The sequence below is a fragment of the Miniopterus natalensis genome, chromosome 3, assembly GCF_054644295.1.
Source record: "Miniopterus natalensis isolate mMinNat1 chromosome 3, mMinNat1.hap1, whole genome shotgun sequence".
Lineage (NCBI taxonomy): Eukaryota > Metazoa > Chordata > Mammalia > Chiroptera > Miniopteridae > Miniopterus > Miniopterus natalensis.
The window spans coordinates 30,440,022-30,466,725 of record NC_142083.1 but is presented as its reverse complement, the minus strand read 5'-3'; the positions used below and the strand labels follow the sequence as shown (position 1 = coordinate 30,466,725).

Sequence of the window (26,704 nt, the reverse complement as noted above, 5' to 3'; positions counted from 1 at the left end):
AAACTAGGTCTTGACTTCATACCCCTAGGCCAAACCATAAATAAAATGAACTGTTTCATCTGGAGGCTGGACCACTGTTTAAGGGCGTACTAAAGCCAATGGAATATTCCTATTTAACCAAGGGGAAAGTAACCAAACAGAAAGGAAAAGTAAAGTGTAAAATGTGAGGATGGTGCTCCCAAAAAGCAGGTAGGGAGCAAAACACAGAGAAACCCCCAAATATGAAAAATCAAAGATTAAAGATACTGCCTACGTAGATGTAGGCATACCCTTTCCTAGCAAGGGAAGGGAATAAATGTTGAATTGCTAAACTTGAAAATTCTGAGCTTCTGGAAAAGAATTTGGGGTATAAGGGGTACATTTATTTTCTTCATTTATTAAATAATATCATAAGCAATAAAGATATGACAGATTTCAAAAACTGAATTCCCAAGGCAAATATCTCTAGACAAAGAAGAGCCAGCCAATCATCTTTATGAAGTCCCAAAACTTCAATCTTTTTCATTGGACAAATCCCTATGGAGTAATACATGTAATCTCTTTCTTTATAGAGACTGAGAACACTATAGTAACTCACAATCACACTCAGAACACTGTCCAGCTCTTTCCAGGGGCACCAACTCCATATGGGTTCAGCACATACAGAATGACAGTCTTGATTCTGGATCTTTCTGATGCCATTTTAACTCTCACCTTGCATCTAATACAACTTTAAAGTCAAGTTTTCTCAAAAACGAAAAAGGGCAGCAACAGCACAAAATCACACAAAAACAGGGACATGAATTAGGGCATGAAGTTTTATTTGCAGGCATTAACTACTTTAAGGATTTGGTTCTGAAAAAGACGAGAAAATGCTGCGGAGGGGGGTGAGGCCAAGGAAAGATTTAAAAAAAAAAAAAAAAAGAAGGACTTGAACTAAATGGGTGGAACCAATAGAGAGAGAAGCTGGAAAAAAAGACACACAGAATGGAAATGAGAGGCAGAAGTTCTTCAGAGGACATTTGAAAATGTTTGTGTGCATTTCTTAGTTGTCCCAAAGTGGAGGGCACCTATTAGCCTACAGTAGGTAGAAATAAGTATGCTAGACAATCCTTCACAATAAAGTATTTTCCTAGTCCTAATGCCAATAGCACCCGTGCCCTTCCAGCCCCATCATAAAATGCTTACTTGGAACATTCTAAAACTAAGAATTTTTAATTGATTAAATGACACAGGAGCCCAAATATGAATTGATCAAGAGATAAAAACACAGCTGCTCAAGCTTCTCAATATTACCAACCTATACCATGGTTTATTAAATTTAAAATATTCAAATTAAATAGTTAATAAGCAATTTTATATTAATTTTATATAATCGTAACTAACCCCTACTAATATCTATAAGGATTATATCCATCTGTATTCTGAGAATATGAAGAAAAGCACACAATGGTCTCAGGTAAAAATTAAAATACATATTCAGAGTCAAAACATTAAAATCCTCGAGTTATGGTAAGTTCTTAAGTGGGGAAATTATTTTCCCACATATATTGTAAGTTACTGTTATAAATGTATGTGCACAATCAGGTAGATACCAAGTGAGCAGAATATTACCGTGGACTCACCCTGGTTGGCGTTTGCACCCTGAGGCAGAGCGTTAGTTAAGTTGGGTAATTCACTGCCATGGTTTCCATCTTCCCATGGACAGACATCAACACTGTTCCACTTTTTCAGTTGTTTTAGCCAACTGGCCTTCTGCTCCAGCTTACAGTGGGGATTTAAAACTATACACATCCACAGAGCACCTAATTTAAAAAGAAAGGGGAAAGTAAATTTAAAAAATTATCAAAATATCCAATTCTAACAGCTAATGATAAATTTTAAACCATTTCAAAATGGATCCAAATCTGTCATTTTTATAACACAATTCTTTTTCATTCAAGCCACAAATCTCATGTAGAGTTAACGGAAGGAAAACAGGGTCTGAATTTGAACCAAAGATCCAAACACTCTGTTACAAATAAAGATGAAAGATATTTCAAATGTTTATTAATTACCTTCCTACTTGTGTGACATTTTGGATAAAAAGTCAATAAAAAATACAACCCTTAGGTCCAATTTGCCACTTTAATTAACACACAGATTTTATATACGGATTCTGCAACAAACCACTTTAAATAATTCTTTTGTGCAAAAATGAAATTTCCTTCTAAGATTACCATTATACAATAAAATTATAAAGGCACAAGATGAACACAAATAAACAACTTTCTTAGTTTCCTTACAGGCATTTCAAACTTTATTATATTTATTAATTAGTATGCATATCTATTATACCAATAATCTTTTAAAAATAAAATTTACTTAAACACACTTCCCTAAATGATTTAACCAGGAACAAATCTTTATATAAATGAAATCACTAAATTTATGCCTTTATGTGAATGAAATGACTAAACAAAAATTAAAATTTTACTTGTTTTTCAAAGTAAAAGCCAAAATAAATTTAGAAGACATAACTCATAATTTGTATTAATCCTTTCTACATTCTTCAGAAAAGAGGTAGCTAACTCAAGCAGATATTTCACAAGTTTTAAAAGTTCACGTTTTTCTTTACTAATTTCAAAACAAGATAGATACCAATACCTCAAAGCCATTCACAACACTTTTTCTTTAAAAAGGTATGTGTATGTCTGTGCGTATTTTAATCAGTTGTGTTACATGAATAATAAAGATAGGAATGATCATTATGTTTATTTTATTCAAAAGAGATGCTTTATATTCTTCCACATTTAATATTAGCAAGCTTCTTCGACTAGGAAATCTGATATTTTAATTATCAAATAACTTTTACCACCAGAAAAGAAAAGTGGCCACAATCTATCTAAGCCACAGATATTTACAATTAACATTTCTATATTTTTAAATGCCAACTGAAAAACAAAATGTGATCAAACTAGGGTAAGCCCACTATAGTTTATCTCTCCTCATGATTATAAACAAAAACTCGGAGCAAAATACAAAAAGCAGCAATCTGAGAACTCTGAAAAGTAAACAACAGCAAGCAGATTAGAGAAACAAACCATGAAGAAACAAGCCATATGGGGGCGATTTACTGTTATTTTTTTCCTCTTTTCTCTCCTGGCTTGCACATAAGAGTAGCCCCATTAGAGGAACTTTGTAGAGGGCATATTCAGCAATAACTTGAGAGAAATCTCATCTACCTGGTGAGAGAACTAGGAAAAGGGAACCCTGCCCTCCACTCAGGAGCTGGAGCAAGGGGATCCTGTGTACTGTGTACAAAGAAGCATAAGTCCTGGTAACATCTCATGTGCATGAAACAGACTCCAGGAAGCACAGCCAAGGCCTTGAAGACTTTACTAACACTATCACCCAAAGAAGGTGAAAGAGACAAATGTTCTGAATCTACCCTGGTTGATTGTATGCTTTAAAAAAACCCCACAGTTATCCAGAGGATTTTAATAGGACCCAGACTCTCATAACAATATTCAAAATGTCCAGGATCCAAAATTACTTGGCTTACAAAGAAACAGGAAAATGTGATCAATTCTCAAGGGAAAAAACAATCAACAGATGCCAACCAAGAAGAACCAGATGTTAGAATTATCAGTCAGAGACTTTATAGCAACTATTACAACTGTACTCCATGAAATGAAGGTAAACACTATTGAAAGAAGGGAAATAAAAACTATAAAAACAAACTAAATAGAAATTTTAGAACTGAAAAAAAATCTGAAAAAAAAAAAAAAAAAAATCACTGTAGGGGATCAAGAGCAGAATGGACAGAAGGAAAAGTCAGTGAACTTGAAGACAGAAATAATGTCGACTGAAGAACAGAGAGAAAAAGTCTGAAAATGAACAGAGCCTTAAAGACAAGTGGAAAAATAATAAAAGGTCTAACATTTGTGTCACTGGAGTCCCAGAAGAAGAGACATAAATACAGAAAACTTTGGAAAAATAATGACTCAAAACTTTCCAAATTTGGAGAAAGATATGAATTTACAGATCCAAGAAGTTCAGCTAACCACAAAAAGGGTAAACTCAAGGAAAACCATGACCAAATATATCATAATAAAATCACCACAAACCAAAGATTAAAAAACCTAAAAGCAGAGACAAATGATATACCATATATAGAAAAAGACTCAAATAATAAGAGATTTCTCATCAGAAACCACAAAGGGTAGCAGTGTGGTTCAGCTTGTTGGGCACCATCCCACGCATCAAGAGGTTGATGGTTTGATTTCCAGTCAGGGCACATGCCCAGGTTCTGGGCTCGATCCCCAGTGGGGTGCAAGAGGCAATCAATTAATGGTTCTCTCTCATTGATGCTTCTTTCCCTCTCCCTTTCTGTATCTCTCTAAAATCAATAAAACATATTATTTTTTACTTTATTTTTTTATAACATTGTATTAAATTTATTGGGGTGACAATGGTTAACATGAACATATAGATTTCAGGTGTGGGTTTCTATGTTACAAGATCTGTATATTGCTCTATGTGCCCACCATAAAAACGTATTTTAAAAAAAGAAATCATAAAGGGCAAAAGACAGTGGAACATTATCTTTAAAGTGTTAAAAGAAACTGAAGTGCCAGCCCACAATTCTATATCCAGCAAAAATATCCTTTAGAAATGTTAAAATAAAGGTATTCTCTGATCAGGGAAAACTAACAGCATTCGTTGCCAAGAGACCTGGTATAGAAGAAAGCTAAAGGAAATTTCTTCAGGCTGAACAGAAATAATACCAGAGGGAAACTTGGAACTACAGGAATAAAGAACTATAGAAATAATAAATACCTGAATAAATGTAACAGACTATTTTTGTCCTTTTAAGTTCTTTAAAATAAGTATGACTATTGAAATTAAAAATTTGAACATTGGCTTGTGGCATTTTAAATGTATGTAACATTAAGGAGGGAGAGTAAAGGGACCTAAAAGGCCGTTAAGACTCTACATTCTATTAAAGTGACAAAATATTAACACAAAGTAGACTGTTTAAGGTTAGATATGTTTATTGTAATACTGAAAACGTTAAAAAATACAAGGAGATACAAATAAAAAGACAAATAAATTACAATAAAATACTAAAAAAAATAATTCAAAGAAGGAAAAGGCAGGAGAAAGAGAATAGAGGATTTAAAACAGAGAAAACAAACAGAAAATAAATGATTAGATGGTAGACCTAAAAAACTCAACCATATCAGTGATTCTATTAAATATAAATGGTCTAAACATACCAATTAAGAAATGGTAAATAAGATTTAAAAACAAGATCTAACTGTATGCTGTGTATAGGAAATACACTTTAAATACAATGGCATAGATTAAAGGGGGGAAAATGAAAAAAGATATATCATGCAAACACTTTGAAAATATTGCTTGAATGGCCATATTAGTATCAGACAAAGTAGACATCATAACAAGAAATACTACACCAGGGATAAAGTGAGACATAACATAATAAAAGGATCAGTTTTCCAAAAAGACGTAAGAATCCTAAAAGACAATGCTTCACCTAATGTCAAGACTTCAAAATACATGAAGCAAAAACTGACATTTGAAAAGAAAAATAGACAAATCCACAATTATATTTGGAGAGTTGAGTACTCCTCTCTCAATAACTGACAGAACAAGTAGGTAGAACATTAGCAAGGATGAAGAATACCTAAACACCGCCATAAACCAACTTAACCAAAATAACGTTTGTAGAACACTCTACCTGACATTAGTAGAAAACAAAACAAAATAAAAATTCTACTCTCTTAAAAATGCACAAAGAACAATCACTAAGATAGTCCATATTCTGGGCCATAAAGCAAAACTTTGACAAATCTGAAAGAAGTGAAATCATTCAAAGTGACAAGAAGATATCTGAAAAATTCCCAAATATCTGGGGGTTAAACAACAAACAGTAGTGCATTCATATAACAGAATACTACTTAGCAATAAAAAATTAATATTACAAATAATGTGATATAGATTTATTTTCAATGTGTCCACTTCATAATTCAGAATTTTGTATTTCAGTCCCTACCTGTATGAACTATAATTTATTTTGAAAATTAGCTTAAAAGCACCACCATGACAACTAAAAGCTAAGCTAGTTGGCAAAGAGCTAATTAAAAGTAGAAATTACATACCCTAAAATATGTATCTCAAATCCATTGTTTTTACATTTAATTTCTTCTTTTTAAAGATGCAAATGCAATACAAGTTTTTAAAAACAGGATAACCAAATTTATACTAAGCACTAGCTCTTTTGAAGTAACTCAAAAGATAAAATTAGGAAAATATTAATCAATATATGTAGTGCTATGGACTGATCACAGGAAGGAACTGACAGTGTGACAATGAATTGAGTTTCACCACTACCAGGAAAAAATTCAAGCGTCTGTAAGAAGGTTAAACTACTGACAATATAATATAATTCTACTTTTTAAAAAAGTTATTTTGAAGAAGTAAACACTAAGAAAACCTTAATTAAATAATCATTATCACTAATAGTCACTATTTCTTGGGTGCCTACTATATGCTACAGGCATATTTAGGGTTTTACAAACATCTCATTAACTCATCACAATAATCCTCCATGGTCAGAATTAATATTTCTACTTTAAAGATGAGAAAACTAAATCTCAGAGATTATGGTCCTTAAAAGCAAGATCCTTAATATTATTGTAAACTTTAAACAATGGTTTCTATGACTTGACAAAAGAAGAAGTTTTTTCCCTCAAACTCACCTTAGATTTTCATGTTTACATTCCTCTAATTAGAAATTTTCCACTTTACAGAATCAGGATATATTTAAAAACCCAACCTTTATTAAATTGCCTGTAACATTCTTTTACCGCTCACCTTCCTAAAAGAGAGGTTTCATCTTGAAAGGATGTTCTTAATGTTAGATTCAAGTTCAGAGCTATAATAGATATGGTCTTTCATCTTAACAGTCACCAATACAAAAAGCTGTAATTAGCGTTAATAACCAAGTTAACCAAATTGAGTAAGTCATTCTCCAAATTTTATTAATTCAGAGTCCCACTTTGGGCATTGATTTCCTTCCCCTCCAACACATGCCTGAAACGTTTGCAGCTTTAAAAATAAAACTCTTTGATGATCAAACGCTTCATTCTGCTGTTCCTTGGAAATATTAACCCTTTTAAAGACTCAACCAAAACTAGGAGAACTCGGTGAGGACATTGTATTTCCAGCACCTAGCAGAGGCTCTGGCATCTAAATGGTATTACTGGTCTTTCACAAAGGACGCTTAATTATTTGCTATGAGTTACAACAAAAACAAATTCAATAGTTTTAAATTGCTTTCCTAGCTTCAATGCCTCAAAGTATATAAAGGCAATTATCAAATCACTGGTGTGTGCAGCATTCAGTTTCTGAATTATCCATGGCACTTTCAGCTCTCATCTACCTTTTCTTCACCATGCAGCACACTCTTCCTCTCCTTTCCACTCCTCTACCTAATGTGCACTCAGTGATTTCAGCAAAAAGATGCATTGTAACATATATATAAGCCAAGGTAAAACGAAACTAGGAAAGCAACTTCCCTGGGAAGAAGGGGTGGTGGGGGGAGGCATTCTTTGCACATGGTGAATGGTTCTAATACATTGGGTGGTCTCAAGCTTGTCCCCACCCTATACCTGACCAAAATAGTCAGGGAATGTGAACAGAATCACACTGAGGCAGAAGGCAAATCATCACAAAGGCCTCTGGTTACTTCTGCATTGCCCTAATACCAATGCCAGTGGACAACCACCCGCACCCATGCTACCTGGCAAAGGCAGGCAACAAAAATCAATGAATTCCCATGCCCTGAAGGCCAGTCTTTCTGGCAAACATTTACACGGACAAAGCACCACCATTTAACCCCACCTCACATACCTATGTCTTACATTTCCAACTAGAATAAACATCTGACCAACAAGCTCTGAAAGGGCAAGATACCAAGAACTAGGGCAAGCCCACTCAGTCTCTCAGTAGCAGCAGTTCCCGATTTAAACAACAGAGATAATAATTCCTACCTACCTCATAGGGCTGTTTAGACTTAACTAAGATAATACAGGCAGAAAGTGTTTTGAAACGGTAGAGTTCACCCAACTCCAAAACGTGCACTCTTGCAAGCCCCTGTGGAGGAGACTTTGGTGTTGAGGAATTTGAGACTCTAAGGTTAAAACTTGCAAGTGATTCTGATTTTAACTAGAAATATCTTTTAGTCTCCCCTCCCCTTTCCCTTGGTCTCAATGATAAGCTTTAAATGTTTTGTTTTCCAACAGAACATATTTGTTCTCTCTAGCCTCCCAGGCCCCACCCAGGCTCAGAGTCACTTAGAGGAGCGAGATGTTTTGGGTAATTTTACCCTTACCTACTCCCACGGAGGAGTCATGTCTTGAACTCATCCCCAACCCTGCAGGGTTACATAACATTTTCTCTGTTCACTCCAAAGGATGGACAGAGCGCGGTGCTGAAGCCACGCAGCCTCTTCCTGCAGCCTCCTCCCCCACCCCCTGAGCATCCCTGTCAAAACTTCTGCTCTACCATCCACTTTGCCTCCTTTTGTAGATGCAATGCCCAGAGTTCGACAGTCTTCTATAGAAACTCAAAAGTTATCAGAACCTAAATTCTTATTATTGGAGGAGGGAAAGCCAGGAGTCAAACGAGTGAAATTTGGTATAAAGAGAATACGAAGGCGAGGAAGAGTCACTGCTGAAAGAAAATTATTAGAAATTGAGGCCCGGCTGGGCGTGGCTCAGCTGTTGAGCATCGACCTAGGATCCAGGTGATCGGGGTTCAATTCCCGGTCAGGACACATGCCCTGGTTGTGGGCTCGATCCCCAGTCGGGGGCGTCTAAGAGGCGGCCGATCAATGACTCTCTCATCATTGATGTTTCTATCTTTCTCTCCCTCTCCTTTCCTCTCTCTGAAATCAATAAAGATACATTTTAAAAAAAAGAAAAGAAATTGAGGTGTGGACTACTCTAGGACCGTGCTGTGCCATTTCCTAGTAACATAGATTCAATTCGGACAATTTTATCCCCTTGTCCAACATAAGTGATAAAGTTAACTGAAACAACAGAACTTCATTTTCATACATTATTATATTCTACACTGCTAGAGACATTTGGCATTTGGAAAATAACCATTAGAAGCATGAAATACTGTCAGGAGTCACAACCACTGTCCTGGTGATCTATTACCATGTACAAAACTACCCTGACTTCCTGGCTTACCACAACAATGTACCACTGTATCTCATGCTTCTGTAGCTCAAAACTCTCTCTCTCCTCCTTACCCTCCCCTTCCCCCAAATGGCCTCTTCATGCAGACACCATCGGCTTTCTCAGAGCATGTCCTTTAGCTAGAAACATCTTTTCAGTCTGCCTCAGGACAGCTAGGCTTCTGACCTGGAAAGTCAGCTCCCGAGGACAGAACCCTCTAAGAGACAGGAAACGGATGCTGCCAGTCACTTAAAGGCTTGCACCCAGAAACTGGCCCAGCTCCTACTCTGCCCTATTCTGTTGGTCAAACATTTATAAAAACTGCCCAGATACAAGAGAAGAAAACACAGACACCACATCTCCAAGAGAGCAGCAAAGAATCTGTGGGCATTTTAAATCTATCCAAATTACTAGAAAAAGTATAAACTGTTATAAAGTTTATAACCTTTAAAAAAGATTATGTTTGTTAGGTTAGAAAATGGAAAACTGAGGTAGACACCAATGAGTACGAGAATGTTAAAGTAATCAAACCTAAATAAACCACAACATATGAGAAGAGCTGCAAATCAAGCAAAAAACAAACAAGTCATTATGAAAACTTAACAGCATAAAAGGTACCCCAACACATGCTGCAATATTAAGTGCTAGTGTATATGTTAATTTTTCACCCCTTCAAGGAAATTCCTAACAATGTCAGCTTATACATGTTAGGTTTCTAATTAGAGTCTACATTTAAAGTTCTAAAATGTCTGTCTTTAGGGCATGAAGATCATTCCATCTAGTTCAACTAACACATTTCTAAAAGTGAATGGCATCTTATCCACCTGACAATAATAGCTGCCATTTATTGAATATTTACCTCACACTAACCCTGTGCCAAGTATTTAAATTCATTATATTTCACCCTCACAAAAAGACTGACTTCACAGATAAGGAAACTGAAGTTCAGAAGAGGAGAGGCTATGCTGCTATTAAAAGATGGGAGCCAGATTGTTATCACACCCATGTTCCCCCCAAACCAATACTCTTAAACACTATGGTATTTAGCCTTCTGCCAGGATATGTGGTCAGAAAGTACTCCTGTAAGTTAGGATCTGTATATGCAGCTCTGCAAAAATGATTTCCAAGATGAATAATTTTAGTCTCTGACAGAACCATCATTCCCTTCCTCACATTTTAGCAGTATAATACAAATGGTACACTGCTGTCTAAAATTATGAAGTAGCCTTAAATGTACAACCAATACGCCCTGTACTTTAACCATATATTCATATGTACAGAGAATATGTCTTCTGCATGTATAGAAAGCATATCTAACAAAACCCTACACAGGTCTACCTAAAAAGAACCTAATCAAACAAAAGAAAACTCTGCATTTTTTCAGGACTGACAGGCATAGCAAATAAGTAATTTCACTGTAGATTAAAACAGCAGATAAACAATCCAAAGGCTCAATTTACAATCCAAGATTGATTATTCAAGTCAGAAGAAATCTATTTTCTTTGAAAATATGATAATGTCCTATAAGGTCTGTTAGAGGGGAGTTGCATCAGCATTTCTGGGATAACATACTCGTGTGTGACTGAGTGTGCTCTTTGCCTGCTGGGTGGGCGTTATGATCTGTGACTGAAGAATCAGCAGGCCATTCCCTACCTATTGCTACCTACCCACAGTTAATAAAACTTGCTTTAAAGTTCCTTCTCCTCCATGGTGTTTTTGTTAATATGCAAATCAGTCCAGTGTTTAAAATAAAAGCCACACATTTTATATTAAAACCACTTTGGAATTTTGATAAATGTTGCCCTTTTCCCTGTTTTCCAGAAGGTACAATGTGTATAATAAGCGCTGCTGGAGGGAGCAAGGGGACTTAGGGAGCAGAGGAAGGGGGCAACCAGCATCACCTTGTTTACTTTTTATTTAAAAAAATTTTTCAATTACAGTTGACGTTCAATATTATTCTGTATTAGTTTCAGATGTACAGCATAGTGATTAGACAATAATGTACTTTCACCTTCCTTAAAGGTGAGTATAAGAAAGGTCAGTGAGTCCCTTTCCTCTGTTTCAAAGATGGAGAATGAAGACTGGTTAATTTCTACTTTTTAATATCATGTTTATTTTTATGAACTAGAAGCAGGCAAAGTAAAACAATCACTTCTGATATTTCCCAGGGTTCCACAAATATAAAACAATTCATAATATTTATCATATTTATTTTTGTTCTCAGAGGCTATTGTAAGAGGCTAGAATTTCATGCATGATCCAATTAACTAATTATACTTATTTAGAGGCCATGAAATGCCTAATTGCAGTCACAAATAGAAGATCACTGGCATAATTAGTTGTGCTAGCAAAACTGTAGTTACAAAATTTCTTGGGTCAGACCACACAAAAACTGTGACCCTAATTATAGTATTGTTCTTAGTACAATTTAGTCTTAATATGCTAGTCACTCATGTTTGGAAAGTAAGTTTAACTGGTAAAAACATTCTCCTTACTTTAAATTTGGTATGCTAGCTTCTAATTCATTAAAACATCTCTGGGAAATTTTCAAAATAAAACCTTGGGGACACTGTAAAGAAGAGTTTTTAAGACCACTTAGGTCAAGCAGGGCTAAACCCTCAGCAAAAGGGCATACAATCAGTTACTTAGCCAGGCTCTGAGAAAAGACTGAAGTAAAAATAAGCATCTTTTTGTTGTCAAGAAAGAAAATAAACCACATATATTCCAAAGCCATTGACTGGTATCCTGGATAATGTTCCTTTTGGGAAAACCTATGGCCCTCGAGTAATATGCAATCTTCCCATCCCGCTCGATTTGTCAGGGCTGTCGGGTCAACAAGCAAGATTCATCAAAAACAGCCTGGCCTCATTAGGAACCTGGTTCTACAGGAAACGATCAGAGTCAGCCCCTCCACCACTCACCTCCCTTTTCATTTTCAAGGGAGGGAGGAAAGGAAAAGACAGAAGATGAAACAGCAACAGACGATGTCTTATTTTGAAATACAAAAAGGGCAGTCCAGCCCGGCCAGGTGTGGCTCAGCGGTTGAGCTTCGACCTAGGACCCAGGCGATGGGGGTTCGATTCCTGGTCAGGGCACATGCCCGGTTGCGGGCTTGATCAATGACTCTCTCATCATTGATGTTTCTATCTCTCTCTCCCTCTCCTTTCCTCTCTCTGAAATCAATAAAGATATATTTTAACAAAAAGGGCAGTCCAGTTAGTGAGGAGAAGGAAAGTGAACTGTGGTCATCTCCCAAAACATTCTCCATGTGCTCTACACTGGCTGCTTCACTAAGATGTCTACATAAACAGTTCCATGATTCATCCAACAGTCCTGCCTTCATATCTATGTATATGCATACATATATATATGTGTGTGTGTATGTATATATGTATGTGTGTGTGTGTGTGTGTGTGTGTGTGTGTATGTACACACACTCCATTTCTGCAAATGCTCTTTAGGTCTTCAGGACGCCTCTTCTCCTCCACTGGATCCACTATCCCCACACAAACAAGACTCTTGGAATGAGAAAGTGGTGTGCATTATTTAAATTACCTTATTTTAGGCCTCAAGAATCAATATCATGCTCATTTTACAGATAAGAAAACTGAGGTTCTATCTAAACTAAGGGACCTGTCCAGGGCTACACAGTAAATGAGAATCAGAACCTGTACTTAAAAGAGTGGCCAGCTCCAATAACCCTGTTCTTTATATTTCAGTTGAAGGCTTTGAAAACTAAACAGTCCTAGCGAGCTTATATCCATTTGCCCCTTTGAAAAAAATATGCTTGGTTAAGTGTGATAAGGAATTACTTTTGAATATATATTACAAAATGATACAGAAAAATGACTTGTACTATGAAATGTATTAGATCCTCAGAATTTTCTGAAGGACCCTACCTTATATAACCTCACCTCTGGGGTTGTTTTAGTCTGTTCTGGCTGCTTTTTACCTCTCACTCATTCTGTTTCCTAACTAGACTGAAAGTTCCTCAATGGCTGTGTAAACAATAGGTCCTTGTTCATTCACCTGCTGTTCTGGTGGGGCGCTCTGCCGTCCACCAACCATATTTATGGGAACTGCTTCCCTGAACCACTGTACAACTCTCCTTTCACTTACCATGGAGAACCAATATAGGACAAAAATTAATCAGGAGCCCTACCAAAAATAATCAAATTTACCAGTGGTTACCATTATAGGTTATTTTAGCACTATGGTTGTATAAGAATAGCAAGGAAAAGCGTTTACAGTATCCTGTCATATTGGAACTGCAATTTTATTCATAAAAACAATTTCTAACACACCGACTTTTCTATGGAGTTCAGAAAGAACCTGTGATGGGTGCTGAGTTTCTTGGAGAACAGAATGTTTCATTTTGCTCTAATTCATTCTATTACTGAATTAAACTTTGATGTATTGGTCTTGACAAGTGCTTCATGCTGACTGTATTGTGTATGATAGTATAATCACTCCCCATGCATTTCCCACTGGCTGGCTGATTAATGCAATAGATTACCTGCAGCATTGATGGCAAGGGGGAAATCATTGCCCTTCTGTTCTCTAAACTATTTGTATTTTCAGTATGTGTGTGTTTGCATGCGCACGTGTGTGTTTTCACACATTCACAGGCATCCATAAAGATCCAACTGTACACAGGCGGAGAAGGCAGGATAAACCAGAAAAGAAGGAAAAGAAAACTGAGGACACAGGGAAGATTAACGCCTTTCAATCACTGTTTTCAGTAAGATAGAAATACTCGCTTCTCAATGCTTCCAAATAGGTGTCTAGCATTACACTTCAATTATTCATTCATCTTTTTTTTTTCATAAATATTTACTGAGCACCAACTCTAGTCAGGCACAATTTTTTCTCACCTTTACAGAAAAATTATCTTAAAAAATGTGCCATGTTCAGTGTTTGAATTAGTGGGCAAGACAGGAAAAGGGGGGGAGGGATTATCAAATGGACACTAATACAGGGATGAAAAAAATATGGCTACAAAATTAATTTAAATGTCCTAATAAAGACAAAGTATACAGTGAGTAGTTTAGTGGGTTAAAAAATACAGAAAAATCTCTCAGATGACTTGGCCTTGGAGATCAGACTCTTGTGCTCTTGGCAGCATTTTGAAAGCATTCCTCCTAATGGGATTTCCTCCCAGTTCCAAGCTTATATCTGACCCAAGTGCCCTGTTGGGCTCCTCCCATCCCAACCGAACCCCTCAGCCCTTGCTCATCCACAAAGACTGTGGCTTCCAATCTAAGGCATTTCAAGACTGCTGACGGCTTAAATCTACCTAATTTATGAATGATTTTCACTCTCTCTTTCAAGTTTGCTGACTCCAAATTTTGAAATTTACTAGAGTAACCAAAAATGAAAAGGGCTGGAAAGCATCGCCTAGAGTCAACAAGGTCTAGCTGGTCATAGCTCAAAATCACAGAGATTTAGATTTCTAATTCAAAGGTTATCTTCGCAACAGAAGCATAGAGTTGAGTTAGCCACATTTTGGACAACTACTCTCACTACTACTGGCTATTTTACCTTTAGATCAGAGTCTGAGAAAATAGCCTTAAAATCAGTTACTAACTCATTCAAGGAATTTAATATTGGAAGGCACCTGTATTTTGCTAAAGTCCTATTCTTATTCCAATTTGGAAGCTTTTTTTTTTTTTTTTTTTTTTTAATATATCTTTATTGATTTCAGAGAGAGGAAAGGAGAGGGAGAGAGATGGAAACATCAATGATGAGAGAGTCATTGATTGAGCCCACAACCAGGGCATGTGCCCTGACCGGGAATCGAACCCCAGTCGCCTGGATCCTAGGTCGATGTTCAATGGCTGAGCCACGCCCGGCTGGGCCCAATTTGGAAGTTTTAAACGAAACACTAAAACAATGTTATACAATTGCCAGACAAGCTTACAGCAGCCTCACAAAAATTCATCTGCTGCAAATCATTTACCAGCCTGTCTTCCCCCTAAAATATGTAAGAGAAAATTATTTATGTGAATAAAAAAGTTACTCTTTGGTATATCTCTAAGAAGAGCAGCTATTTAAAAGTCTCTGAAGACTACTATCAAGCATGCATTTTAAATCTCAGAATCCTTTGTTCTACAGAAATCTTAGTGGAAAGCACACTGTGAAATGGTGAAAGTCACTTTGCTAGAATTGAGAAGGACTTGTCCTCCTCCCATCTGTACTCTTCTCCTTTCCCTCCCAACCCAGGGGCTCTGTGAGGCAGTGTCTGAACACCCCCCCTAAGGGACAAACATTATTAATCACATCCCTGGGTTTTCCTCCCCCCTATTAATCTACCTAAGCTTAAGTGAACTATGGTAACATTTGTAAAGCACCTTGCTGCTTGGTGCCAGCACACAGAGAACACCGTACGTATGTGGCTGCTTCAGTCCTGGGCTTCCACTTCTTTCATTTCATGGCATCCCTGGTTCCCTGTGAAGCCCTTGGGAATCTCAGATGGCTTAAAATGAGGCTTCTCTTTGTTAATTTTTGTATGCTGCCACTTCAGGGTAAGAAATGGTGCAGGGAAATTATCCCCAGCCTGTCTCCCTTCATTTTCACTCTCATACTCCCCCTGCATTCTACCATGATGGTTCCCTCTTGTGATCCACAATCTAGCACAGACTCCTCCAGCCTGATTTCCCTTTGGTGGCAGTTTCTTGACAAGAGCAACACTAACTCTTAGGAAGCAGGGAAAAGGAGAGAACTTTTCTTAAACTGTTGTGAGGAAGAAAAGGACACATTTTACCCACTGGCATTCCTAGTAGCCACTAATGTGAGAACAGTATCTACTACCAATGGACTCATGTTATAAATAAAAAAACAGCATAAAAAAGTAACTGGAAGCCATTCTTAGGACAAATATTGCTACTAGCACACCACCTATGTGATACACAACACTAAAGTATACAATGAATCATAAGGCATCTGAACTCCTAATTAAATCACCATGGTTTTTAGAATAGTTTTATAACAATATTCAGGGGGGTGACCTCAATTGTTGTTACAAATTATCCAAATACACACCTAAATACCTTAGATGACTATCATTTAGAATCTCCAACTGGTTAGATAATAAGATCAAAAGTTTTCTAAAGATCTCTTTTAATCCTGAGAACCTACTATTTTCTATTAATATGTATTTAAACTGTTTTCTCTTTATTTCCACTCTTTCTCATATAGAGTACTGAATGGATATTAGAGTACTGAATGGATATTAAACCTTAGCAGCTGCAGTCAAAAGAAGCATGGTTGATAGCATTACACAGGAAGTAATTATCATAGGTTTGCTCGCTGTACAGAAATACGCCTTCTCTTTTGGTTAACTTCTGACCCAAACTAGAAATTACCCTGCTTACTTAAAGCAGCAGAGAATAAAGCCCCACTTCCCATCCCCACACAAGAGCAGAATCCAGAGCTCTCTGACCCAAGAACACAGAGGTCTCAGTTTTAAGAGACAGAAAGCAGTAAGACCATATAATAGAGAAAAAAACCAGGCCCCAATAATGAGGACCCAGCAGCAGATATGCATTCTGAGAACAGTGCTGGAGGGAAGCAAAGCCCCCTGAGCAATACAATTGACAAAGCCTCTGTGTTTAGAGGGAGCTCTGAATAATAAGGGGGAAAGCAGAGACTGAGACAGGAACACACAATCCCATCCCAGAGCAGGACAGCCCAGCCCATGTGCAGGAAGGGTCTGAAGAACCTACAGACCACATGAGGTAAACAAGTGTTGACAACTGTGTTATCATCAGGGCCCTGAATAGGCTAGGACAAGGACAGCGGCCTAAGGGTCTTCCCTGGTTCCTTAGCAAAGGGGACTGAAAAATGAGATTGAAACTTCACTATATTTCATCTGCAGTGTGTAATATCTGTATTTTATGATAAGCTTGTTTACTATATAATACAGTTCTCAATCAATGGCATATGTTTGGCTATTGTACATTAATGTGTTTGTTTTTTCAGTCTGAGATTAGAGTCTGGAAACACAGATGGGCAACTAGATTAGGTGAGCTCTGCTGACTATTGCACTCAGGACTGAGAGAATGGTGAGGCAGACCAGGCCAGGCAGCTTTTACAGCGTGGCTTTTACAGTGTGGTTTACGGCCATCCAGGTGAGCTTCACTTGGTCCCTGCTCTGCACTTAGCAGAGAGACTGCCTGACAGGGAGGCATTTTATAGTCTTTTAAAAAAGGCTGAGGACAGTGTCTACTTCAGTAGTAAAATCTTTGAAGTCACTGACACCTGGGATAAAATTCCTGCTCTGCTGTGACCTCAGGCAGGTTATGTAGCTTTTTTAGGCCTCAGTTTTTCTCAGCTGTAAAATTAGGGCTAATAACGGTTTAAGAATTAAATAAAATAATGCATGAATTAAGTGCTCAGCATAGTGTCTGATGAATAAGTGTTGGCATTTGTTTTATTTTTAGTGGCTGGACTGAAATGGGAAATAAAACAAAGCAAAAATCCAGATCCTCTCTCTTCCCTTTGAAGTTAACAGGGAAGAACAAGGTTGGGTTGAAGGCAACATTTTTGATAACGAACATGAACCCTTTATACCCTCCCTCAATCGAGCCCATCCCTATCTTTATTCATGTTATTTCTTCTTTCTGGAGTATTCTCACTACCTCTTCCCTACAACTCACCTCCATGAACATCTTGTAAAACCATGTTAAGTTCAATGCGCACAGATCTGTACTAATACGGGAAAAATTACCCTACCAAAGTGCTCCTTGGTTCATTCATGCCTGTTCTAATCTCTCATGTCTCCTGATCACTGCAGCTCTCTAATCCCACCTTACTACCATACCAGTACCATCGTCACAATAAAATCAAATATTTCATACGCCTATTCCTCTGGACATAGTAAGTGCTTAATACATACTGACAGAGAAACCGCAATACGAATTCTGGAAAGGCACTGCAGTGGTATACGTGGGAAAGCTGCATTCTCCTTGTACCCAGGGAAGACAAGCTGGTAGCTGACAAGCAATCCCTGATAATGCGGCTCATTAGGATTCCATTCTGCAGTCACAGCTACATGGAAGTTTCTAAGTCTGTACTGACATCTTTTTGCTGCAAGGGGACTCTGGGAATTGCTGTTTTCTCCACAGCACTAGCAAGGAGGTAACTACTGTAAGGCCAACCACACTGGAATGCTTTCTAGTTCTCAATGAGAAGCAGTTACTCCTTAGTCATTAACTAACCACCATCAACTTCAAAATGTAGAAAGTTTGAGTTTGAATTTACCATAGAAACTGAGTAAGGGGCTCAAAACAGTGTGTGTGTGTTTGCGCAGGGGGGATTACTAGGCCTACTGCTTTCAGAGATGTAAGTTGGCATTTTCCAGAAATTTCTCCATGATTACCACTGAAGCAGAGCCTTTAGAATCTTATTCCTGGCTGTGTACACAAAGGGTCTCTGAATTACTTAGCATACCCTTCAGAATGTGTGACTTAAGTCTATGTTTTCTTCCTTATTCAAGAACAGTGTGGGTAGTCCTGGCCAGGTGGCTCCGTTGGCTGGAGCGTCGTCCTGTCTGTACACCAAAAGGCTGAGGGTTCGATCCCTGTCAAGGTCTCTCTCTCATCAATAAACATATCCTCAAGTGAGGATTTAAAAAAAAAGAACGTGGGCTGGTGGAGAATAAGCCCAGGGATGACTACTTCTATCTGGAAATGTACAAGGAACACTTTCTAGGTTCACGGAGTAGGTAATTTTTAATATTTTAAATAAATGTGGTCCCGATGAGTGAACTAAGTTCTCTACTGCTGAACAGATTTATGCTGATTCCCAGTGCTCTGAATCTGTAACCCACTCAATCTATCCAGCAATATTTAGCTGTTGCTTAATAACAGTGGTAAAACTAACCTTACAATGAAATTTGAACTAAAAACGCAACATCTAACTATGGCCATTTCTGCTCACACAGAGTTAGGCATCCAGATAAAAAGCTTTCAAAAGAACTCTGAGAGGTACCATCTTTTTCATGTGACCTGAGCACAGCTCAGAGCCCCAAGGCTCTCACAATGACATCTCCCCAAGAAACAGGGTTTACGTGCTAAAGAGCAAAACACATGACTCAGCTTAGAGAGAAAGCTTTTTAAATATTATGTAATACTTGAAAATGAAAATTTAAGAATTTTTCCCTGTGATAAAACTGTGATTAAATCTTATTTAACTGTTTCCTCTAATGACATCACTTTAATTAGGTTTTAATAGACTGGCAGCCACAACCTATAGTTTTGAAAAGCAAAGTAAAATTACAGTCTAGGAAAACATTTAAGGAAAGAGACCCATCAACACAGATGAGAGGTTATCCCCTCATCCCTAAAGACCCCCATGGCAATTATGTGCACTGAAAAAACAGCCATTAGGGCTAACAGTAGGTGTGTTCTCCACCAATCGGCAATGGGTTGTTCTTTGAAATCCCTAATCTGTGATCTGCTTTCCAGAAAAGTTGCATGTTACAGAATAAGAAAAGCATTTGAAGAGGTGTGTGTTCTACAGCTCTACTAACTGTGTAGCCTCTATCAAATGTGCAGCCTCTACCACTGCACGGGGCTTTCTGTTTTAAGAGTTTAATACATACATTTTCTTATAGATGATCATGACACAACACTCATCTTAAGAAGATTGCCGTATGTTTAAGAAAATGATTGTCAAGTAGAGAAAGTAAAATTAATATATGAAAATCCGATTCACATACAAAAAAAACGTATCTGCAAATGAGATGCACTAAACAGGAGCTTAACAGTATGCATTTGTATTTATTTCATACTACATTATGGAAATCAGGGAGTAAATAACAAAAATTAACTCTGAAAAAATGAATATCATAGGCACTTATTTTAGAAAAGAAGAGCTGAGCATAATTAGTTCCTTTGTTAGCCACTGGATGGGGAAAGAAATTGGGCCTGTTGCTACCTCAAAATAAGTTTACATATATTTATCTGAAAGAGAGAAAAAGTTGAATGTTATTTTATAGAACTAATTGTGAATAAACAATACTTAAATTTTAATAAATCACATATACTCAGAATATTGTAAATCTTGGGGAGGGGGTATATCTGATCCTATGAAAAACTAAAATTTTGTAATCTGGCCAACAATCTGATGCCTCCAAACCCCTCTGCCAAGAAGCAGAGTTACTTAGCCAAGATACTCTTACTTGCACACTTTCATCAGCCTAAAGCTTTCATGCCAAGAAATCTTTTTTTTTCCTGGTGTATTGGCCACTGCCAGAAATGGACTCATCGAATCCACCGGTGCTAAGGAGTTAAGCATCTGAGATTTAATTTAACAGTTTCAGCTTTATTAAGCTGTCACAGAGCGGCCCCACTTTGATAACAGTAGCTGCTCCAATTATGGCTTGGTTTAGGGTTGACAAGTATAATGATTCATTCGTGGCACATGAGAAGCAATAAAAGGTTGTTTTGCATTACAGCTTTAAAAATGTGGGCACTTTTTTCATTTAATTTGTCACTTAGCTTTTGCTAAGAGGACATTTAAATTGCAGTAAAAGGCAAATGGGGCTTTTAGTTTAAATGTAATCCCCATATTTAAATGATCTGTAATGGCGCAGTGTTGGAGTGGGAACACTATTGTCTCACAGTGGGTCCTGATGGTGACATGTGACATTTGTATTCAGGTCCTGTATTATCCATGTGGCTAAAGGGCTTCCAATTTCATTTCACAGCCAGAAGCCTGCAGAAAACACCAATTAACTTGCAGATCCCATTTGCCGACAAAACTCAGCCTCTTCTCAATGTCTGGCATCTGGCAGTGCTCAGCATTTAATTCCAAAGCAGAGCCTTGAAGCAATGTGAGCCCAGTGCAGGGGCACAAAGTCAAATTCCCCCATTTTACTAAGAACCAAAATCCTTTCCTTTTGTAGTCCAGAAGCAACTTTTAGTTAATTTTTTGGTGAATGAATATTAATATGGGATAGCTATTGTTACTTCTAAGTGGGATTCTTCACAGAACTTAGACCCCATTAAGCCAGCAGGTGACCTCTGCTCACCATCAGAATATATAGGAGAATTTATAGCAGCCTAGTAATTATTTGGGGGAGGGGGTGTAAAAAAAGAAAACACAGGGCAAGAAGATGTATTCTTCATCCTGGACTGATATCAAACTTGAATAGAGCCTGGTCCATAATTAGAAAGTTATCAGAGGGTATAACTAGAATCAGCTGGTAGAAACTTCCACTTAATGAGAATTTATATCTTTGATTAAGGGTTGAGGTACATGATTTTCAAAACCAACTTGGAAAAGATGTGACTAATGAATTAAATGTGAACTATACAAATTTTGACTATATCACTTGTATTTCTTTTATAACCAAAAAATTTAGTTGATACTTTCTTAATTCGTTATTTGCAATTCTAAGCTTCTCTAAGTACCAAAGTTCTTTAAATTTTATTCATCTAATATTAATCCAATAATTTTTCCTTAATGCATTCCCTTCATTATATTTTTTTAAGTGCTAATTTTTTTTACTGTCATAAACCAACTACTCAAGTCAACATTTACTGTAACAAAACTGAGGACAGTTTACTTGGAAAAGTAAAACACTCAGTATTTTCAAAAAATAGGTGTTTAAACCATGTGTTATACCTATGTTTTTCAACCACCACAGGATGCTCCCTCACATCTCCCTCCAATACACTGAAACTACCTACTGATGTTACAGATTAATTGGGGTTTGGAAAAGCCATCACCATTACTATTTCAGGTGACTCAAGGAAAATACCAAGATTAAATTGGCAGATATATACATACAACAAGGGTTGTCATCCACAGCCAAGTTCCTGACCACACATCTTATTAATGGGAAAAAGAAAACTTGGATGTCAAATTCTTTACTAACTTGCTGCATAACCCTAAGTCATACAATGTCATCTTGTGGAAGTCTCTTAACCTCCCCAGACTTTAGTTTCATTATCTATAAAAAAGTTCATCTCAAAGGTCCCTTCCAATTATTATGACCATGTGGTATCTTCACAAGCAAGCTTCACTTGGTCTAGAACAGACATGGGATCAACCAGCATGATGTGTTCCATCATTAGTCAAGAGAAGGACAGACAATGAATGTGTATAAAGAGTTCTATTACTCAATTGCATTGAGACTAGGATCTTCTAGTAAATATACCCAGAACATAAAATTAATACAAGCACTAATAAAGTATTTGTTAAAAATTCCATTTGTCACATAGATTTCTTAATAGAAAGACAAAATAACAAGTACATTATTAATTCTTTAGCAATGAGCATTAGGTAATAAGAGTCATCCCCTCAAATTTTCCAGTGAAAATGACTAGTCAATTTCTCATTGTTTCCAACCACCTGCTATATCAGTATTGTTACCACCAAGGATTTGAAAAGCAATAAAAATTAAGAGTTTGCTGTATATTTCATTCTTATGATCAACAGTTCATTTAAATCTGTAATAGTCAAAATATAAAATGAATGTTGAAACTACTTTTGATACTTTTAATGTAGGCAAAAGGGAAAAACAGCCAAATTTTAGCTGAATTGTTCACAGTATTACTCTAGAAACAAGTAACCAGCTCTTTTATACAAAATACTTTTTTAAAAATAATACAGCTTTTTTCAAATATTTAAGGGCCGAATCCTGTGCTCTCTTTCCTTAAGATCAGACAATTCCCTCCAAACCCTGCCAAGACTGTTTCCTGCAAAGTCCTTATTCTTCCTATTCTTATAACCAGTATATAAGGGCAACAAGTTCATATATGAGCAGCTCTCTCTTCAGCAATACTCTGATCATGCTCTTTAAACATTCAACACGGTCTTCATCCATATAACTCAATGGCAATCTGTCAGGAAACTTATATTTACCCAGCTCATCCCAGAGCTGCCTATATTTGTCAGTCATCGCAGTGCCTTGTTGCCTCCAAAGTGACAGACGAGGGTCAGCCATGAATTGCTCTGTTATCAAGGTCAACATGCGGGCCCCATTAGAGTCCCTCATCTTCAACATCTCCCGAACCTAGTGGAGAAAAAACAGACTTTTAGAAAAATGTTCAAAAACAGACAGCAATACAGAGACCAATTTTCTTGGGAGGGGGGCAGTTAAATCTCGACACCAGTTCTCTTAAGCAAACAAAAATTGTTAAAACTAGTTTCTACCCTAAATGGTAACTGAATCAAAGAACTGACCCTTAGTTTTTTTATATTGTTTTAGAATCCACACGAGGAAAGAAATTTTGCTGACCTCCCAATTCAAAAAATTGCCAGCCTATAGAAAAACAGTACCAAAACCAATAAGACAAATCATTTGGCCCCTTCCTGACTCTCCAACTGACTGTACTTCCCACAGAATGAGCGGAGCCTAAAAAGCAGTCTACTGAGAACTCTTTAGGGATCTTCTAAATTGATCCGATGATGTTTATAACAGCATCTGTCCTTCAGTTTTTAAAAAACAGCCTTATTGAGGCAAAATTCACATGCCATATTCACCAATTTAAACTGTGCAGTTCAATGGCTTTTAGTATACTGAGAAAGTTGTGAAACACTTGTTTTTAACGTAAATTAATAATTTCAGTCAGTTCTCGCTCAAGTTTTCTGACATAAAGAGCAGCAGCATATTCACTCTGATGAACTGTTTTTGCAATGGTAAAAGGAAATGAACAGGGCTGTAGGTTCATGAGCTCTTTTTGGCTCTAAATGAGCAATCCACGAAACAGAATCATGAGCAGTGACCTAGGAAGTTAACTCAGCCTCTCATGCTGGAACCTCAAGCTCTGTCCATTACTCTTGTGCTACATTTCCCAAATAAGAGAAAAGAAGAAAAGAAAAGCAAGGCTAACAGGAAACCCTAAATGAATCCATCCATTCCAGAAGTGCATAGCTATGTGTCCAACAAATAAGAATCCCAGCTGAACATCAGTTCTCCCTATAGGAAATTACTGGAGCAAGGTTATGAGCAGTGGAAAAGGAGAGGTGCGTCCTTTAATTCAAGATTCTCTCATTGTGAAAGGTGAATGAAGGACGAAATGGCAGGTCTTCAACAAAGCATCTCAGACCTCCAGACCAACAGACCCTGCCTCAGGCTTGTACCCTGACAAGTGCTGGAGCCCCCTCATAGGCCTTAGAATTTGAGCCTTGTGAAGAACTCAAAAGCACTTCTATAGGAAATCATAAGGATTGTGCTTCCAGGAAGGCTATTTCAGTAATCTTAAAAAGGAATTTATTACCAATATGAAGCACTAAAAAGTCGTGAAAAGATGAAGACTGAGAGAGAGAGAGACTTGCCATTTATTATCATACGTCGTTGCTTAAGAGTTTTGCATTTATACTTAGCATTTAAGCTTGATAACAACCACATAAAGTAGGCCAGATTATAACCTCCATTTTATGAATTATAAAATCATGCCTCAGAAGTTAATTAACTTGTCCAAAGGACAAGAGTAGTAAGGGATAAAAGGGGTCAAATATATGGTCGCAAAAGGAGATTTGAAGGAATCAGAACCCAGATCTGTCTTAACTCGACTTAACACTAAAAGTTATGCCATTCCCAAAATTAGAAGTTGATGTTACTTCATAGGGCATATATAATATATACATCATGCAGAGATAAAAATGGCAAATGCAGGTCACTCTAACACCTTTCACATTGCTTCTACTAGGCCAGTGTACTCTGCTGACACGAGACTGAAATACTATGTGTCTAAATATGCCAAACCTTTAATAGATAACAATATATCAAATTTGATTTAATGTTTACTTTCCTGATAAATTTCTAACCTATTACTGAGCTAGAAATAGCAATGAAAATAAGTACTATCAAGTATATAAACCAGAACTATTACCCAACACTCAAGTACGACATCTACAGTCTAACAGTATTTAACTTTCATACTGTTGACACTCAGGCATTACAGCAGTTTGAAGGGCCTATGAGTTACTAAAAGAATAATTAAATCATGTGTAAAGTAGTTTTAGAGTTAAATGTGTTTTATTGTAAATCTAATTATCAGAAAATTGGCAATCTATATATGGTATACGGAATAAATCTTTATTAAGAGAGTATGATGAATCAGAATACACTATTTTTTGGCCATAACCAGTAACAGAGTTAACTCTAATTCTTCTGAACTAAAAAAACACCTTTTAATTATTATGAATACTAGGTCATTTAACAAAATTATCAATGAACACAGTTAATCTAATATATTAAAACCAACCTGAATATATTACCCACAATGATGGCTGTAGCCCCAATGAAAAGACAATGATTTAATATGATTATAAAAGCATTTTATCCAGTATTTAGATTTATGTTTATGGTACTAAAACTCTGTATAAAGCAATAGATACAGTTTTTGTTCACATAGAACTTATAACAAAGATAACTTTGTTTCTTAGGTCATCAAATTTTGGTGATGAAAACTAATATTTACCAAGGCCCAAATACATGTTAGAACCATTATAATTTAACACCATGATCACAACTTGAGGCGATATGCCATTATTAGCTAATTTTATAGATGAGGAAACTGGTTTAAAGAGCTTTCCAAGGTTCATACGCTTAATAAGATTTAGAATTTAGATTTAAACCCAGGTCTGTATGACTGCAAAGTCTATGCTTTTAAAACAAATTTAAAGATACTGACATTATTAAACTAAAAACATAAAGCACCTTTTAAGGGCTGTATTCAAGTTACTGGGGAAATTAGAAAATGAAAAAACTTGAATAGATGGCATTTTAAATAACATTAAGTTATTTATTTTGGCGTAAGTATGGGAAGGTTTTTCAAAATTGTATAAATTGTCACCATTTATTAATAGAAACTGAGAGAGAGAGAAAAAGGTTCCATGTCTTGTCTAAGGACACCTAAGCAAATTAATACTTGCATTACAACACAGAAGTTTCTAATTGATTAACTTAGACTGTATTCTTTAAAAAATAATTAATTAAAAAGAGAAGTCTTCGCACTATTGTAAACATGATCATATAAAGATACTTTCTATATACGTATATATTTAGAATATTTCTTTAAAAATAAACAATCATACCTTTGCAAAGAGCAAATTAAGCTGCTTCCCTGATCCATGGTACCCGCCCTGGGAAAGAAACAGTTTAACCTGTTCTTGAACCTGCTCTTCATCTAAGTGCCAGCAGTTTTCATCATCTATACTAGCACCTGCTGTCGGATCAGGAGCACCTAGAAATAAAAAGAAAAGATAACACATATGCTAGATAAAAACTGTGCTAAAAGGGCTCTGATAATAAGCTTAAAAAGAATTAAGATTATGTACTTTTTGCCTAAACACTTTTTAATTCAATCTCAATTCAATTATACATACAAATTTATAACTTAAAATAAATACAAGAGGCATTCTTGTATTTCTAAGATTTTCCTAATTTGTTCTAAGTCCAAATGCGGATTACCGGAGAACTGAAATTTCCCATTTTTTAAGATCAGAGACTCTATCTT

General features: G+C 36.7%; 1 protein-coding gene across 1 annotated transcript in view; it reads right to left on the bottom strand.

Annotated features, from left to right (window-relative positions):
* Positions 1 to 26,704, bottom strand: part of ZSWIM6 (zinc finger SWIM-type containing 6) — a 174,822-nt gene that overhangs the window by 19,896 nt on the left and 128,222 nt on the right. The window contains exons 3-5 of the mRNA XM_087815375.1: positions 26,283 to 26,431; positions 23,103 to 23,253; positions 1,605 to 1,784 (exon numbers count right to left, since the gene is read on the bottom strand). Coding sequence (XP_087671501.1) covers positions 1,605 to 1,784; positions 23,103 to 23,253; positions 26,283 to 26,431 — 480 coding nt within the window. The remainder of the gene's footprint in view (positions 1 to 1,604; positions 1,785 to 23,102; positions 23,254 to 26,282; positions 26,432 to 26,704) is intronic.